This window comes from Halichoerus grypus, chromosome 7 (assembly GCF_964656455.1).
Source record: "Halichoerus grypus chromosome 7, mHalGry1.hap1.1, whole genome shotgun sequence".
NCBI classification, from domain to species: domain Eukaryota; kingdom Metazoa; phylum Chordata; class Mammalia; order Carnivora; family Phocidae; genus Halichoerus; species Halichoerus grypus.
The window spans coordinates 5,346,866-5,363,241 of record NC_135718.1 but is presented as its reverse complement, the minus strand read 5'-3'; the positions used below and the strand labels follow the sequence as shown (position 1 = coordinate 5,363,241).

Here is a 16,376-nt window from a genome sequence, read left to right as displayed (position 1 = left end):
GTACTGCGATATGAAAATGGCCCAGCCCATTTTCTCAGGACTACGTCCTTGTAACAAGCGCTGTTTCAGGTTTTCAAATTCAGCGCTTGTTTGGTTGGATGAGCGATTCCCATAGAAAATCGCAGTTACTGTCAATGCCAAAGTCATACGCCTCAGGTTGCTGTTACTTTTACAGTCTCTCAAATGGTCCCTCGGACCCCGGGCCAGGGAGAGGAGGGAGCACAGCGTAAGGCAGAATGATCCAAAAAAGAAAAAGAATGGACATGTATGGTTCCAGACTCTCAGGACAGAGCACGCCTCAAGGTGACCTGCTGCATCCTCAGTGGGAGGAGGAGCCTTGTGCTGAACACGTCTATTTCTTGTGACCATTTCCTTGTAAATGAAGCCATAGCGAAGGTACTGTCCCTGGATGATGAGTCTGGGGAGCGCAGAATCCTTTCTCAGTGAAGTCACTCAGTAATTACTTACCGAGCATCAACTTTATCGTCGCACAGTGGAGGACGCAGTGGGCAAAGCAGACAGGCCTGCTCTCGTGCCCCTGTAGTCTGGTGGAGAACATCACAGTTAATCAGGGAGTCCTTCCAACCAACCCCCATTGCCCATGTTGCAAAGGAATGGTCCTCATAAAGTAGCCAGACTGGACTGAGTCAGCTGGTGAGAAAGCCTTTGCGGAGGAAAGGATTGTGGGATATTGAGGAATAGAAGGAAGAGCCATGCAGCTAGGAGGTGGGGTGTCATGGACAGACGGCTGTGCGGGGGGTGGGGGGTGGGAGGGGCAGCGAGAGGACCAAGGATGGGATGAGCCTGGACAGGGCCGTCACACCGCACAGGACCCCGTACGCCATGCTGAGAAACTGTGTTCTTTGCTTGTTTGTTTTCAGCTTTTTACACCATTTGTTTGCTCCTCCTTGTTTTAAAATTATTTTTTCAAGCATTTGTTTTTTTGAGTGAACTTTTTGAGATAATTGTGGTCACATGTGGCTGTACAAAGTAATACCATATCCAGTTTCCCCAGTGGAAACGTCCTGCGGAACTATAGCGCTGGATCCAAACTGAATGCCGACATCGCTATGGTCCATGGATCTCATGTGCATTCCCCCAATTTTACTTGTACTCCTTCCCCTATTTGTCACGAAAAACTTCCACTGTACAGAGAACCTGAAAGAATAGTACGATGAAAACTACGATTCCTAACACCCAAATCCACCAGTTGCGAGCACTTCGGCATACCTACCTCCTCTGTATGTCTCTTTTTCACTCACTGTGCAGCCAGATCCCCTAAGTGTGTGAGAAACATGCCTCTCCCTTAGTGGTTCAGCAAACCTCTCTCAAGAATTAAGACCTTCCCCAATGGCCTCGTTGCCTTTCCAGAACATAACACACATAATCATCCATACTCAGATTTTCTCAATTCTTCCCAGTCTTTCTTGTCTTTCATGAGGGTCTTCCTCAAATCAGGATCCAGTCCAGATTCACTCATTGCATTTGCTTGTGCCTCCTTCATCTCTGTTTTTTTCTAGAACAAGTCCCTCACCCTGTCTTGTCTTTCTTCGTGCTGCTTTGTAATGGCTTTCGGCGTGTTCCTCTATTCCTCCATATGTCCTACAAACTGGAAGCTTGGCCTAATGTTCAAGCTTATCCTTTTGTCAGGAGAGCTTCAGAGCCGGTGTTAAGTGCTCCCTGTTTTGCCCACTGGGAGGGTGGGAATGCTGAGCTGACAGTTTGATTGCTTGTTTGAGAGCGGCTACCAGCCTGATCTCCCCATTGTGAAGATACGTACCCCTTCACAATTGTCATGTGATCTTTGGCTGATGCTTTGGTATCCACAAAACGTTGGCCAATGTCCAATCCCCTGACCATTCTTCATCTGATGGCTTTAGTATCTATTGAGGGTCCTTGTCTGAAACACTTTCTCCTTTGGCATAGCAGGATTTCCTTCAGATCGTCGAGACACTTTGTCTTTAATCTACGAACATTGGGAAGCCCCTGGGGTTGTGGGTTAAATGGGAGGTTGTGAAGTGTTGGTGCCTTGGCCAGATTTGCAGTGTGAAAAGGCATTCTGGGTCAAGGGTGGGGGTCAAAAGGGACAAGAGTGGACATGGGCAGACAGGCCAGGATTCCCCTCAACAGTCCAGGTGAGAGAGGATGACCATTTATTTAGGTGGGTGGGGATGGGGATGGACAGAAGCAGATGGATTCACGACAAGAAGATTGTGCCTATGGATTGATGGCTATTGTTAGAACTGCCCACTTATTATATGGGGCATCTTGTGAATAATCAAACTGAAAAATACAGCAGGAATGGATTGGTGCTGAAAGAGGAAATTTTCACAGAAGATCTTCTATTAGTCCTCTGTGTCCCCTTGTTGACTTGGAGATACCAGTGTAATAGTCTGCTAAGTCTCATCGACCATGGTGAGGACCATCTCCATGGCTAGTAAATTATGCAGACGGACAAGGACGCCTTACAAAACCTCATCCTGCACAATATGCAGCATTTTGTCTGATCAGCAAAGTACCAAAATTTAACAGCTGAGCCATACTAATGAAGTATGGGACTGTGTTTCCTAGAAAAAAAAAAAATAAGGGAGTTGGGAAAATATGCTTCTCTTCCAGAATAATAAAACCCAGACCCTGTATCTCAATTATTAGGCTTTGAGGAGTGATCAGCAAGAAAGGCAGCAATTTCATGCAAATAGAGATGTGGCTAAATTATGGCACTCAGCCGGCCAAATATGCAACCTGGTCATTAAAATGTGAAACTCTTGACAAAGTGGGAAAACTTAAGTGGAGAAATATGAATTGCAGTTATTAGCCTTGGGGAGGGACACCCCCAGTTCATCGTGTCTGGGGGCCCCCGGAGTGCTCCTGCCCTGTGTGAACTCGGACTTGGCGGTCAGAGCTGGTGTGAGCAGAGTCTGGAGGACATGGGGCTGACTTTTCTCTCTTGAAGAGGCCCAGGTCCTGATCTTCTCTTTGACTGGGGGCCTCTGCTGTAAAATGGGGATCACGGTTGCTCCCTGAGTTTTTATTCATGGTAGGGGGCACACGGTAGGCATGGCTTGCCAGAACCCGGCATGGCTAGTCAGGTTGCAAAGAAAGTATTTAAGTTGGCCCATCAGCTTACTGATGCTATCAAATTTAGCTGCTGCCCTTTTGCAAGAAGCACTTGTTTACGACTTTGCTGAGAGTTGCTTTCTTGGCTGCTTAAATTCTGTACCCCACCTTGGGCTTCACAGCCATTGCACCTAATTATGATTCCGTAGATTAAATAAATGAGAAATAACCACTCATTTGGCAATCTCTGACCATGGCCTCATTTTTCTAAGTGAATCCTCTGTGGCTTTTCCCCTGCCCACCCCACAACTGGAGGGAGCCTGCAGACTCCCGGGGAGGTGTGCTTTTCAGGGTAACCGCTAGTTTTGCTCTGCTCAGCTCAGAACAAGGGCCAAGCTGGCAGGTTCAAGAAACTCTCCAAATTCTGACAGGCACAGGGTGGAGCCCCTAGGAAATGGGTACCCCTTCCTGATGCCACGAGCAGTCTTAGCAGCATGGAAGGAGCATAGGGCGGCAGGGAATGACCCATGATGTGCAGAGGATCATGCCCAAGGTTGGCATAAGCATAACTGCATAGCTTGTGGGGTCGTCGCTGCCGTCTAAAAGCGGTCACATGACCGCGTGCTCCGATGGTTATGATGAACAGAGCTGGTGCAGATGCTCAGGAGTTCCCGCTTGAGCCTTTTATTTGTAAATTACATAAGAAAATGGAATGGATGTTACTACCCCATATTCAACCTGCTATGCCCTGTTCCTAATGAAAAATAAGTTTAGAGTATATCCTACATCTTATGTTTGCAAAATGTATGTTTTCCTATAAGCAGAAAGAATGCCTATTTGTAACCTGGAGATCTCCTCTTTATGACTATGACAGATACCCGCCCAGGTCCTGTTCCCGAATATATCCCTGAAAAAGTTATCACAGGCAGAAGGTGCTCCGGCAAACAGAAAGAAAAAAGCTCCTGTAAAATACATCTTCATTACTTTTTAGAATGTTTTCATTCCGCTAAAAAAAATGAGGTCATTTATACTGTAATTATTCAAGAGGGGATTGGTTTTCTCCTTTTTCTTGGTGGGCTGTTGCAATGTTCTGTTTTGTTTTGTTTTTTTTTATTTCAGGATTTCCTGATGGAAACATTCATCATGTTTAAGAACCTCATTGGGAAGAACGTCTACCCTTTCGACTGGGTGATAATGAACATGATGCAGAATAAGTGAGTATAGGGAGAAAAGCTCCCACCTTTTACGAGGTGTCTAATTCATGTCTGCTGGGAACGGTGGTGTTGCCTGGATACCATGGGGGCTGTCCTACAAGGAGCACATCCTGCCATTCTGTGATGCAAACAGTTGTTTGGAGAAACAGACCTGGAGATTGGGTGATTTCCTTATGCCAGCGCGGGGCTCTGCCTCCTGGAGAAACACTGAGCTGAGCCCTAGCCCCCCTTAGCCTTGGTCTGGGGCAGCTTCTGTCAAGGGCACGGTTTGCCATCAATTTGCCGTCTCATTTTAACCACATGTTTTTATTAGCCCAAGTGATTCTCACTGTGTCTCAGTTTTTGAAAGGTATTTGCATTTCTCCTATTTCAACTTTAAAAAGTGAGCATTTTCTTCGTACTTATTAAATATTAATCTTGTGCCTTGTTTATCGTTTCCCTGTGAAGGCTATTGGTTAACTTTCCAGCACTTGTGTTCTATAATTTCGGTAAGCACCAGCAACGATCATTGGGTTCTCAATTGCATGTGATTCCTGGAAAAATTCCCGTTGACCTCCTTTTTTTTCCTCTCCTTCCTTATTGCATTTTTTATGGAGATAATTGTAGATTCATAGGCATTGCGGTTATAGAAAGAAATACAGAGAGATCTGTATACACTTTACCCAGGTTCCCTTAGTGATAACATTTTGCAAAAGTAGAGCTCCATGTTGCAGCCAGGGGCTCGGTGTCAGTAGGATTCATGGGGGTTACACAGATCTTCCTGCTGTATTTGTGCTTGGCCATGGCACCTCTTCTTGAATCCACCAACACAAGGGTCCCTCTTGTTGTCCATGTATAACACCTCCTCCTCGCCCCTACACCTCTACCCTCGAGAAACCCGGGCAACCATTAATTTTTCCTCCACTTCTAAAATTTTGTCATCTCAAATGTGATGTATAAGTGGAATTATACCGAATGTAACATTTCAGGATTGGCTTTTTTCACTCTGCTTCATTCCCTGGAGATTCATTCAGGTTGCTGGGTGCATCGCTAGTTTGTTCCTTTTGATTGCTGAGAGGCGTTCCGTGGTATGGATGTGCTGCGGATGGTTTAACCATTCACCTGCCGAAGGACATCTGGGCTCTTTCCACTTTGGGGCTATTATGAATAAAGCTGCCACGAACATTTGCATACAGAGTTTTGTGTGAACATAAGTTCATTTCTCTGGCATAAATGCCCTGGGGTAGAATTCTAGGGTTGTATGCTCGCTCCACGTTTAGGTTTATAGAAACTGCCTGACTACGGCTGCATCATTTTACATTCTCACCAGCAGTGTGAGAGTGATCCTGTTCTTCCGCATCCATGCCAGCATTTGCCATGGTCACTATTTTTCATTTTAGCCCTGGTGGTAGAGGTGTTGTGTGTCTCACTGTGGTCTTGGTTTGCATTTTCCCTGATGCAGCAAACGATAATTTGCCATGTCATTAAAGAAATCATAGTCCTGGTCACAGTGCTGACCAGAACGAAAGGCAGGCCCTGGTGCAGGGTGCGGACTCTGTTCTCTACCTTGTGACACCACATGTGAACTTGACCTGCATCTTTCTGCCAGAGTGGCCGCTGCGGCCTGGCACCCAGCCTGTCCATTCCACACCCTGGGGGGGACTGCTCCTTCAAAGGTCAGATGTGATTCACACCTCCAAGTGGTTTGACTCTGTGCCTCTGATCCCAGGGGTCCCAAGGAACGTACAGCCACAACCTGTTGATTTATGCTATATTATGATGAGTGAGAGTCTATTTTCAGTTTTGACATGATGATCGCCTTATTTCTTCTTCCTTCTATTCCATCATCGGCCTCCTGCTACCAACCGTGATGTGTCTGAGCATCACCCCAGACCCGCATGTGGGTGAAAGCCACGTGGCCTTTGGTTCAAAGTGTGGAGCACTGTGCTCAGGGTCCCCTTCTCTGGACATTCTGTCCAGCTTCTCCCAAAGTGTTCTATTGTTTCTTCAGTGGAAGGTGGCTTGACCTGTGGTCTCCAGAATTGCGTGTTCCCTGCACGTCAAGCCAGCCTTGTCCCTGTGTCCCGGCTCACTAGTGCACGTCTGCAGGGCCTCACCGTGTTACCGAGACACAGGTGTGTGGTGGCATCTGGGACCCAAGCCTTTGCATCTCGCCACAGGGAGGAGAATTCTTGTTTGGGGGGCAGGGAACCTCTACGAGGGAGAAGCCACATCCGCTGTGTCCTCATTGCAAGCACTAGGATGGCCACTTCTGAGGATGAAGTCTGGTGTCGGTGATAATAGAATTCAGGTCTGAAGCAGGGAGTCCATCCTGTTCTCTTGTTTGGAGGCTGCAGCTCCAAGCGCCAGCTTGCTGAGGGACACACTGTGAATATAAACTCCCTGTGGTCTATGTCGTACATAAAATGTGGTACAGACGTGTCTCAGCTAAAGTCCTAGTACTCTGGGGCCGAGCCATCCAGCCGATACTGCTTTCCTCTGCAAGAGCTTTTCGAGGCTGAGCGGGGGGTGTGTGTGTGTGTGTGTGTAAGTACACGCGTGGTGCACGTGTGTACGCGTCCATGCGTGTGGGGGAGTGTTGGCACCAAGTGAAGGCACTTGGATTTGCGGAGATTCTGGCTGTGCGAGGCTCAGAGCCACCCAGGTTCCTGTCACAGGTGACACATTCCGTAGGAACAGGGTCCCAAGCCAACATGTGTAGCAGATGAGTGAGCCGCGAAGGGGGCGTGTAGGTCAACATTCGCGCAGCAGTGACTGTAAGCTTCATTCTGGAATCCCACTGCCCCAAAATGCTGCCCCCTCTGCTGAGTGAACAATAGTGGTTTTTAGAAGCTGAATCAGTTGGGTCTTGGAAGAAAAGCTTTTACCTCTGTGCCAGCAACTAGCTAAAGCTTCAAGCCATCCCAAGACATCTGGGTTCGTGACCCTTCAGTTTTCTTTAAAGTTCTTGCTTAAGTGCCACCTTCAGAATGAAGAGTTTATTTCATTTTTTAGTGAATGCAGTCATTCTTTGCATGTGTTCTGTGTTTGCATCTGAGGACTACAGATGAGCATTGGACACGCTTGCCATGTGCCCGGCGCTGCCGTGGGGATAGCGCCGGAATCATGCCCATAATCCCCGCAGCCATACTCTGAGACAGCTGGGTTTTTATGCCCATTTTACAGATGGGGAGATTGAAGCCTCAAGGTTTGGTAACTTGCCAAAGGACACACAGCTGGGCAGTGATAGGGCCAGTGATAGGGCCAGTCTTTAAATCATTAAGATGAGCCAGTCTTTAAACCCTCTAAACTATCCTGCTGCCTTGAATATGTCTCCTGTTCTTCATAGAGAGTGTTGTTGTTTTTAACCCTGGTGTCCTTCGAGTGCACCTTTCCTGGGAGATTTCCTGCTTCCCTGACTGAATGTTAAGCATGGAAGTCAAAATCTTCTTACTCGGCTTTCTTCGCCATGAAAAGTATATGCTGTTACAGAGGATATCATTTATTGCTGAAATTTATAGAGTCCTGCTGTAAACTTCTAGAAGAACAAAAGCTCACTATCAGTGTAATAAAATAATTTCCTATAGAAATTACATAGATACCATATAGCATTGTCTCTGTGCTGTTATCTGTTTTTTTTTTTTTTAAATCTGTAACTTCATTGCTCAATACTTTACGTGTCGCCAGACTTCCATGCTCTTCTTCTTCCTGGCATGTGTCGGAGACCTCCTTGCTTCCATAGGATAAGCAGTGATTCCCAGAAGCTTCCAGGAGCCTGTATTTTAGTTTTAATGGCACAGCTGGACATGCAGTTTTACCATCCACAGCTTCGAAATCGACAGACTCAGCCCCTGTGGTCTCTTAAATATTTGTGTGCTTGTTCTTCTTTGTGTCTGCAAGTGTACCATCCTTCAGTACGTGGGGCTTGTCCAGTGTACCGTCCTTCAGTACGTGGGGCTTGTCCAGTGTAATTAAAGATGGTGCCTGTCAGTTCTGGAGCAACCACTTGTAAATCAGGAGTCAAAGTTAGAGGATCCAGTGAATGTCACCAGGACAGGAGTTACTTGGATGCTGTGTTCAGGGTAGTAACTGAACGGTGATGGCCTGACATTATAGCTCTGCTCTTGGATATGATGGTGCCAGATGGTAAGATGACATTTAAGATGAGCCCAGTTCACATTGTGTAGAAGTGTGCTTGCGTGTTATCTTCCAGAAGTGCTTTATAATCTTCTCCGAGGGAAGCAAAGGCTAAGTCTTCATGTAAGATCTGATGCTGTATTGGAAGCAGAGACCTTCTCTGTTAGCCTTTAAGTGCTAGTACCCATCCTTGAACTCCTAGGAGCCAACTTTCTCAGATTTATGCTTCGTGGTGTGCGTAGCAGAGTCTAATACTGAAGTCTTATACGGTGGCTCTTACAGAGTTCTCTTTGGTTGTTGGCAGAAGTGTGACCACTTGGTTGCGTTTCTGTGTCTTTCTTCTAGTCTTAGCACTTGAATTCATCCCAGTAGCGTGTTTGTACACTAAAAATCCCAGACTAGAATTTTAAGGCATAGGCGTGATCTGGGAGGCCATGAGTCTACTCATTGGTTTGACTGAATTCCTTTTTCACCTTGAAGAAAGCTTTTGTTGTTAACTGCCATAATTTCACTCGAGAAAGGCACTTCTACAATGTACGTTGGGTGAAGAAAAAGGGCAGTACGGAGTTTAATTTTCAGATTTTTCAGATTAGACTTTCTAACTCATACTGTGTATAACATGGACCAAAACCCTTCCTACGTTTGTCAATCATTTCGTCTTGCAACAGAATTTTAAAAAAATTCAGCTACCCTGATTTGGATTCTCACTAGGCTTTGTTACTTGTGTCCCTCTCTCCGGATAAAAAAATAAATGAAACCAACATTTTTACTTCCTCAGATCACTCAAAGCTTGCAACAGTGATTATCCATCATTTTTAAGTGTTCCTCCGTATTAGCGCAGATTTGGTGTCTGGTGCTTTTTGCTTTCTTACATGTTAAGCTGGGGCCTATTTATGATTTGTGATTTATATCCTACACACTTTCTTATAGGACTTGGTCTGTTTTACCAGTAAGGATTCGTAGACCCTGAATATAAAATAGAAGATGGAAAACCATAGAGAAAACACGAAACTCTCTAGAAGCCGAGAAACTCAAAACTGCCTAGAAGACAAAGCAAAAAGGACAATATAATGGGTTGCAAAATTTTCACTGGATGATAAAAAAGTTCCTTGCCATTTGTCAGTGGAGACTGGCAATTTATGATGTAGATTCTTAAATGACACATGGGGCAAGAGGATATCACAGTTAAGGAATCAGACGAGAACTCAAAATTCTGCCCACAGAAAATGGAAGAGATTCTTGGCGCCTGAGTGGCCCAGTCGTTAAGCGTCTGCCTTCAGCTCAGGTCATGATCCCAGGGTCCTGGGATCGAGCCCCGCATCGGGCTCCCTGTTCGGCGGGAAGCCTGCTTCTCCCTCTCCCACTCCCCCTGCTTGTGTTCCTGCTCTCACTATCTCTCTCTCTGTCAAATAAATAAATAAAATCTTAAAAAAAAAAAAGAAAAGAAAATGGAAGAGATTCTCATTTCAATTTTGAAATGCTTAGGATCTTGCCAGTTGGCATATATTGGCCGTAACAGAGCCTGGTCATAATTGGACCTGTCTGAAAGACTAGCTTATCAAATACAGCAGATTTTGTTGACTTGCCAAATAAAGTCTTGTCTCGTTGTTGACCATTTAAAAGTTGAAGACCATCAGTCAGAAATGATGGCCTGGTTTTATTTTATCTGGAATCAAGTTAATCTTATATTTGTCTTTAGAAACCCTGAAGATGTGTCTCTATTCAAAATTTGTGAGATCATCATTGCTACTTATTTCATGGGTCTAGGTCATGGTTTTGATCATGGCCATGTGGGGACTGTCCCAGGACCATCCAGGCCGATGTTTGTACCGTCTGCATTTTTGATCACCTTTCTTTTGGCTACAGTGTTGGTGCATTTGAATGTGGCCTCTTCCGTTCCTCCTTTTCTCCCCTGTGATTCAGACATCTTGTGACCAGGATGTGTTTGCCTCAGTCCATTAATACAGCACATTACGTTTCCACTAACCTAACGTGCACAGTGCATATTCACATAGTGATAATCACATGTGGTTCCTTGCATGCGGTAAATTTCCCATGCATAGTTTTATAACGTAGCCATTTCTCTCCTTTTCAATAGAGCACATTTCCCCCACTCAGAAGCAGTATCCATCATATGTCCAAGATGGCAAGCTCATGGATGTTTCTGCCAAGATTAATTTGGCATGTAGTCAGGACAAGAAAGGGCCTTAAGCCTTAAAAAGGTATTCTAACTTTGAGATGCCAGGCTTCTTAAGGGTAAATCATGATAATACTCAGAAAGCAAATTTGCAGGGTAGGCTGTTTGCAGGGACAGCGCCATTTGGTTCCAGTGTTGTGGAAGAATTTTTGTCCTTGCTAGCACTATGCATTGGACTCAGAGCAGAGAAAATGTGCCATTTGTCTTATGGCGAAAGAAAGAGAGGCGGGGGGGGTCCCCACTCACTGGCAACCTGCCTCAGGGGCTATGATACCAGGTAGCTGAAAATGGTGGCGTCTGGGAGGACTGTGTTTTCCTGCTCAACTTCCTCCTCAAGGAAAACCTCTCCCGTGGAAGGGCACACAGCTAAAATCTCTGTGCAAGTTGAAAGCACAAATAGAAAGCATTTTGGGCTCAAGGGACTCTTGGATTATTTCTTCTTGACATCTTTTTTCTTTCCTTTGAAGCCTGGGGTTTTAGTTGATGTTGTTACTTTTAATCTACTTTTTCAACTTACTGGTTTCCTATAGAGGTTTTGCATATCCAACGGCTTGAAGATTTTAAGCATACCTAAGAATCATTTTTCCCTTTGAAACTGTATACGGCGGCTGTTGACATAAACACTGTCACAACACGACTTGCTGAGGACCACAGGAAAAAAAAATATTGTTTCTCAGGGAAGAAATAGGAATTCAAAGTCAGTATAACGAAAACATTCTGGGATGAAAATTTCCCCAGAGCCCAGTGTGCCCACGTTTTACCCAGCCCACACACTTAATAATATCCATCTTTGAACCTTTTTGCTCTCCAAAGAAATTGGCCTAACCTGAGATGTTTTGCTGCTCAGACCCCAGTCTGCAGACACCGAGGCACACATGTGCATCCTTGGTTGGACCAAGCCAGGCTAGACTTGAGCACATTTCTGGCAAGTCTCCTGGAGAAACACGTGAGGGGTTTCTCTGGGGCTGAGTCGGCCACCTTAAGTGCTGGGATTTCAGGATGGATATTGATTCGCATCTAGTAATAGCACCCTGGATCTCCCAGCAGGGAAGGGATCCCACCCGCATGGTACTTGGCTACCAGTGGGAGTTCCATTTATCCTTTATGGCATTTTCATAAATTATTTTTGAATTTTCCATATAGTTATTCTATGGCATGCGTGCTTTTGCTCTGTGCTTAGTAATTAAGCTTGGCCTGATATTAGAACAAATAATTCCAGATCTTCCCTAGTTATGTATAACCAATTTATTGCACGTAACTGAGATCTTTTATCCAGTTGGGTTTTATTCAGATTGCCTCTTTACTTAATTCGGAGGTGAAAACTCAAGCTACTCTCAAAGGAGTGGCAGTGATGAAGAGCCCTTAGCCAGGACTCTTATTTAGGGAAGCTTGCTTCAGAGGAAAGTTTTGAAAGGGCAAAGTCTGTTTAAGACTTCCCAGAGCCGGTGCACACCTTACTGGGAGCTCATGGCTGGCGTTGATGAGGCCGTCTGGTGGCACTTAATCCTGGAGGACGTACTTCACTTTATGGGCAACGAAGCCAAGTGAGCTCTCTGTTTGATGCATGAAACTTCTCTCGATGGCACAAATCAAAATGGAGGAAAAACATCTTATTAAGGTCATTCTCCAGATCCCTCCGTCCTAAATGTTTACCTCCAGCGCTCCTGGGACTTTGAAGAAATCGTGTGCCCTGTGAGACCCTGGGCTGGAGCGCTTTTATTTTAAGGCTAGGATGGGAGGAGGAGGAGACGGCCAAGGTGAAGTGAATGCCTGCCGAGTGGCTAGCATGGTCTTGGCACCTTTCTTGTGGCTCTTACTCAGGGGGGATTTTGTCATTGTCCCCCCGCCATGGAACGTGGCCGTGTCCAGGCACACGTTTGTTGTCCCGGCTGGGGGAATGAAGGCTGTTGGCATCTAGGGCACACAGGAATGCTGCTACACATCCTTCCATGTACAGGACGGCCCCCCTCAAAGGATGTTCCACTCAAAAATGTCAATAATAACCCCATTTTATGGATGGAAAAAAACTGAGTTTCAGTGATGTGAAGTAATTAATAGAAATATATGTGATCTCTTTACTTGCACATTTCTCAGCCCCCTTCCCTGTTGCAGCAAAGACAGTGGCCCTTGTAATGAACACTAGCGGCCATCCCTGAAGATGCCGGGACTGACCTTGCACCTCTCAAGGAAGTGCCTATGAACTGGAGGTAGTTTTCTCCGAGATGCCCCGTCAGGTGCTCCAGCTTCACAGCGAGTCCCTGTGGGTGTGGCCCAGGCTCTCCTGGCCATGGGAGCGAGGAGGGTGCGGGGCTCAGAGTCGCACTGACTCGAAGTTAGATCCCAGGCTGCCCCTGCCCGTACCTGGCCCGTAGCACGTGTGACAAAATATTAGCACGTATCTCTTCTGAGGGAGTTTGTGTGCGTGCATTTTAGAAAACATTATTGTATATAATATATATAATTATATTAATTGATAATATGTGATATATAAAATATATTCATATATAAATTATATATAAATAAGTAAGAGCCCATACATCCATGAGATCCCGTAACTGTTTGTCTTTCTCTGTCTGACTTGTCTCACTCAGCCTAACGCCCTCAAGGTCCATCTGTGTTGTCACAAATGGCAAGATTTCATTCTGGCTCAATAGTATTCCATTTTCTCTTTCTGTATCACATATTCTTTATCTATTTACCCATTGATGGACAAGTACTTAGGTTGTTTCTGTGCCTTGGTCTTTGTAAATAATGCTGCAATGAATGTGGGGGTGTAGATATCTTTTCAAGATAGTGTTTTTGTTTCCTTTGGAAATACACCTGGTGGGAGACTTGCTAGATCGGATGCTAATTCTATTTTTAATTTTTTTGAGGAGCCTCTGTACTCTTTTTCACAGTGGCTGCCCCAGGTTACAATCCCAACAATAGTACTCGAGAGTTTCCTTTTCTCCACAGACTCACCAATATTTATCTCTTATATTTTTTATAATATCCATCCTAACAGGTGCAAGGTGATACTTCACTGTTGTTTGATTTGTGTTTCCCTGATGATGAGTGATGTTGAACATCTTTTCATATACCTGTTGGCCATTTGTATATCTTCTTTGGAAGAATGTCTCTTCTTTGGGAAAACACCCGTTTTTTAACTGGATTGTTTTTGCGATTGGGTTATATGAGTTCTTTATATATATTTCGGATATTATCTCCTTATTTTTGGATATTAACGCCTTATCCCACGTTTCTTCTGTGTCTGCAGGATAAGAACCTTGTTGAGATATATGTCTTACAGATAGGTTTTCCTGTTCAGTGACTGCTTTTTTTTCTTTCTCTTAATGGTGGTTTTTGTTGGTTGACGTTAATCATTTTCATTTAATATTTTTTTCTTTAAAAAAAAAAGTCTTCAAAGACTCTTGCAGAAAGAAACGGAGTGGACTTCCTGCTGGCGAGTTATCCGTAACCAGCGTGGTGACTGTCCCAGTAGTAAGGGAGGCTGCTGTCTGGTATTGTAGTATAGAAGCCCCATGAAATACAGTTTCTGAAATAAAATTATCTTGAAGACTGAACATGGAGTTACACCATTCATCTCCAAACTCTTCCTATTTTCTAGACAGGAAATCAGAAATGAAATTGAATAATTTCTCTCAGAGTGGACTATTTAAACTTTTTTTCTAAAATCACATATGTAATACATTTTTCAGATTTATAAAGAGGATTATAATATTTAATATAATTTCTCCGTAGAATCAAAATGTCAACAGGATTGTGGCATCTTCTATACGTGTCTGCTCATAGTAGATGCTTTTCCATGTCCCTTGCTCCGTTTTCATGGCATTCTGTGCATTTGTGTGTGGATCTTTGATGCCGTGGGGGGGAAAATCCCTCCTTGTCATTGTGGTGGCGGGTCCGTGCCCAGTGACCCTGCCTGGTGCACAGTAGGTGCTCGACAGACAGTAACTACCCGACTGAAAGAACGTCAGTGGGAAATGTTTTTGTGTTTGTTTGTTTTGGGTTTTTGTGTGTGTGTGTGTTTTTGTTTGTTTGTTTTTTAAGTACAAAGTCAACCAATAAAGTACATGGCGTATTTTTGTAGCAATGATTTTCCGGGAATAAAATGCAGTTACCCATTTTACATTTGGGTCCACAAAGGTATGGGTATCCGGTGAACAACAGACTACTTCTTACTATCTTGAAGATCTCTTAATGAACTTCCTTAATGGAAAGTTGTCCCGCACTGGCCACAGACGTGTGAGGGTGACGCGCGGCCGTCCCGACGTGCCAGCATCTGGAAACCGCAGGGAGGTTGCTGTCCGCCGTTTCCTGTTGCCGTTTCCATTGAGACTTCACAGGAGGGTTTTTACTTAATACTGTACCTGTCAAATTCCCAGAGCTGCAAGTAAATCGAAGATACAAATTATATTGTAAAGTGAAATATCTCGTGTTATTCTACAGTTTGGTTGATTTAGGAAGAAAATGAACACTGACAGCCTGGTCTTTTCAGTTCACTGGATTCTAATGGTTCAAAAACAAAAGCCCTGGACCGAAAGCCTCTTCCCACGTTGCTGTATCAGAGACGCTCCGATTCTCTCTCCGTGCTCAAGACCCAGTGCCCCGCAACTCCATGTCACGGACACAGAGGACCCGGGGAAGGGACAGGCGGTGCTAAGTGTGACTATTTGTGAATATAAATATTAACCATGCCCAGCAGGGGAAGGAGTGCGTTAGCTGTCTGGCAGTCTGGGCAGCTTTTTAGCACTTGACACTTTTCTTAGCATGCAATCTATTTTTCATAGCAGGAACGATCTTTCCCCCATTCTGTGGGATGCGCTGCCCTTGTAGCAGGAACACGGGCTGCTTGGCATGCAGAGGTTGGGGAGAGTCGGTTAGAGGAAGCCCCTCCCATCTCTCCTTTTCTGTGATTCTTCTTGACAGCCTGTCTTCTCTCCTGATGCATTGCATTCAGGGGAAAGTCACTGAGGTTTCCTGCGAGAACTAGAAAATCCTCAGTGGCCAGAGGGAGTTCCTCTCCTGTGATGGAGCGGGATGGGATATATTTTGTAAAGGTGGGTGAATGTTTTGTTCGGCTGCGCTGCTCTGACCATGGCTGAACTATTAATACCCCCCAGTTTGGGTTAGCTTCGGGGCACTTCCTATACCTTCAGTGGTCTGGAAAGTGGAAGTGTTTGACAGGTGGGAGGCCCCTGCACTCCGGTCCCTGCCATGTGGGAACTAGTTCCCTTGCTGCTTCCCCCAGCCTCCAGGGGATTAAGGGGTCAGAAATCTGATTTGATTCTTCAAACGGAATGTTATTGCTTGACTAAAGTAAATGGCCATCTCAATTCCCATCTGATGCTGCAGCTTATTGTGGGGACGGTATTTTTAATGAGCCATTAACCTGCACGTGATTCGGAAGTGGAAAATAGGAGTCAAGCTGAATATTGGACAGATTATTTTTTATATGAAACCTAAGAATTAAGCTTGATTTAAGGAGAATGGAGTGCTTCTTTTTTAGGAGACACCTGGAGGTAAACACGATCTGCATGTCATTTATGGGGGCCCGGCTTTTCTGAGTGGTATTTGTCAGGCAGTTGGGTATTCTCTCTTGGACCCTAAGGTCTCCAATATGCAGTGCATTATGAAGTAAGTTTCTAATACTGAAAAAAATGCAAGAGAAGGGAAATGTCCCACTTGTTCTTTATATTCTGCCTACACGATGAATTGGGGTAGTTTTCCAATTTAAAGAAACCATACATACAACACGGCACCTAAAAGTAACCATGTAGTGAGATAGGGAT

General features: G+C 44.9%; 1 protein-coding gene across 6 annotated transcripts in view; it reads left to right on the top strand.

Moving 5' to 3' along the window:
- The window catches only part of DOCK1 (dedicator of cytokinesis 1), a 490,705-nt gene that overhangs the window by 309,076 nt on the left and 165,253 nt on the right, over positions 1-16,376 (top strand). For 5 of the 6 annotated variants that reach the window (XM_078076968.1, XM_078076967.1, XM_078076970.1 and 2 more), the window contains exon 29: positions 4,177-4,271. In XM_078076968.1, the coding sequence (XP_077933094.1) occupies positions 4,177-4,271 (95 nt within the window). Of the gene's footprint in view, positions 1-4,176; positions 4,272-9,317; positions 10,519-16,376 lie in introns of those variants that run through there. The other variant, XM_078076972.1, reaches the window with a different exon arrangement.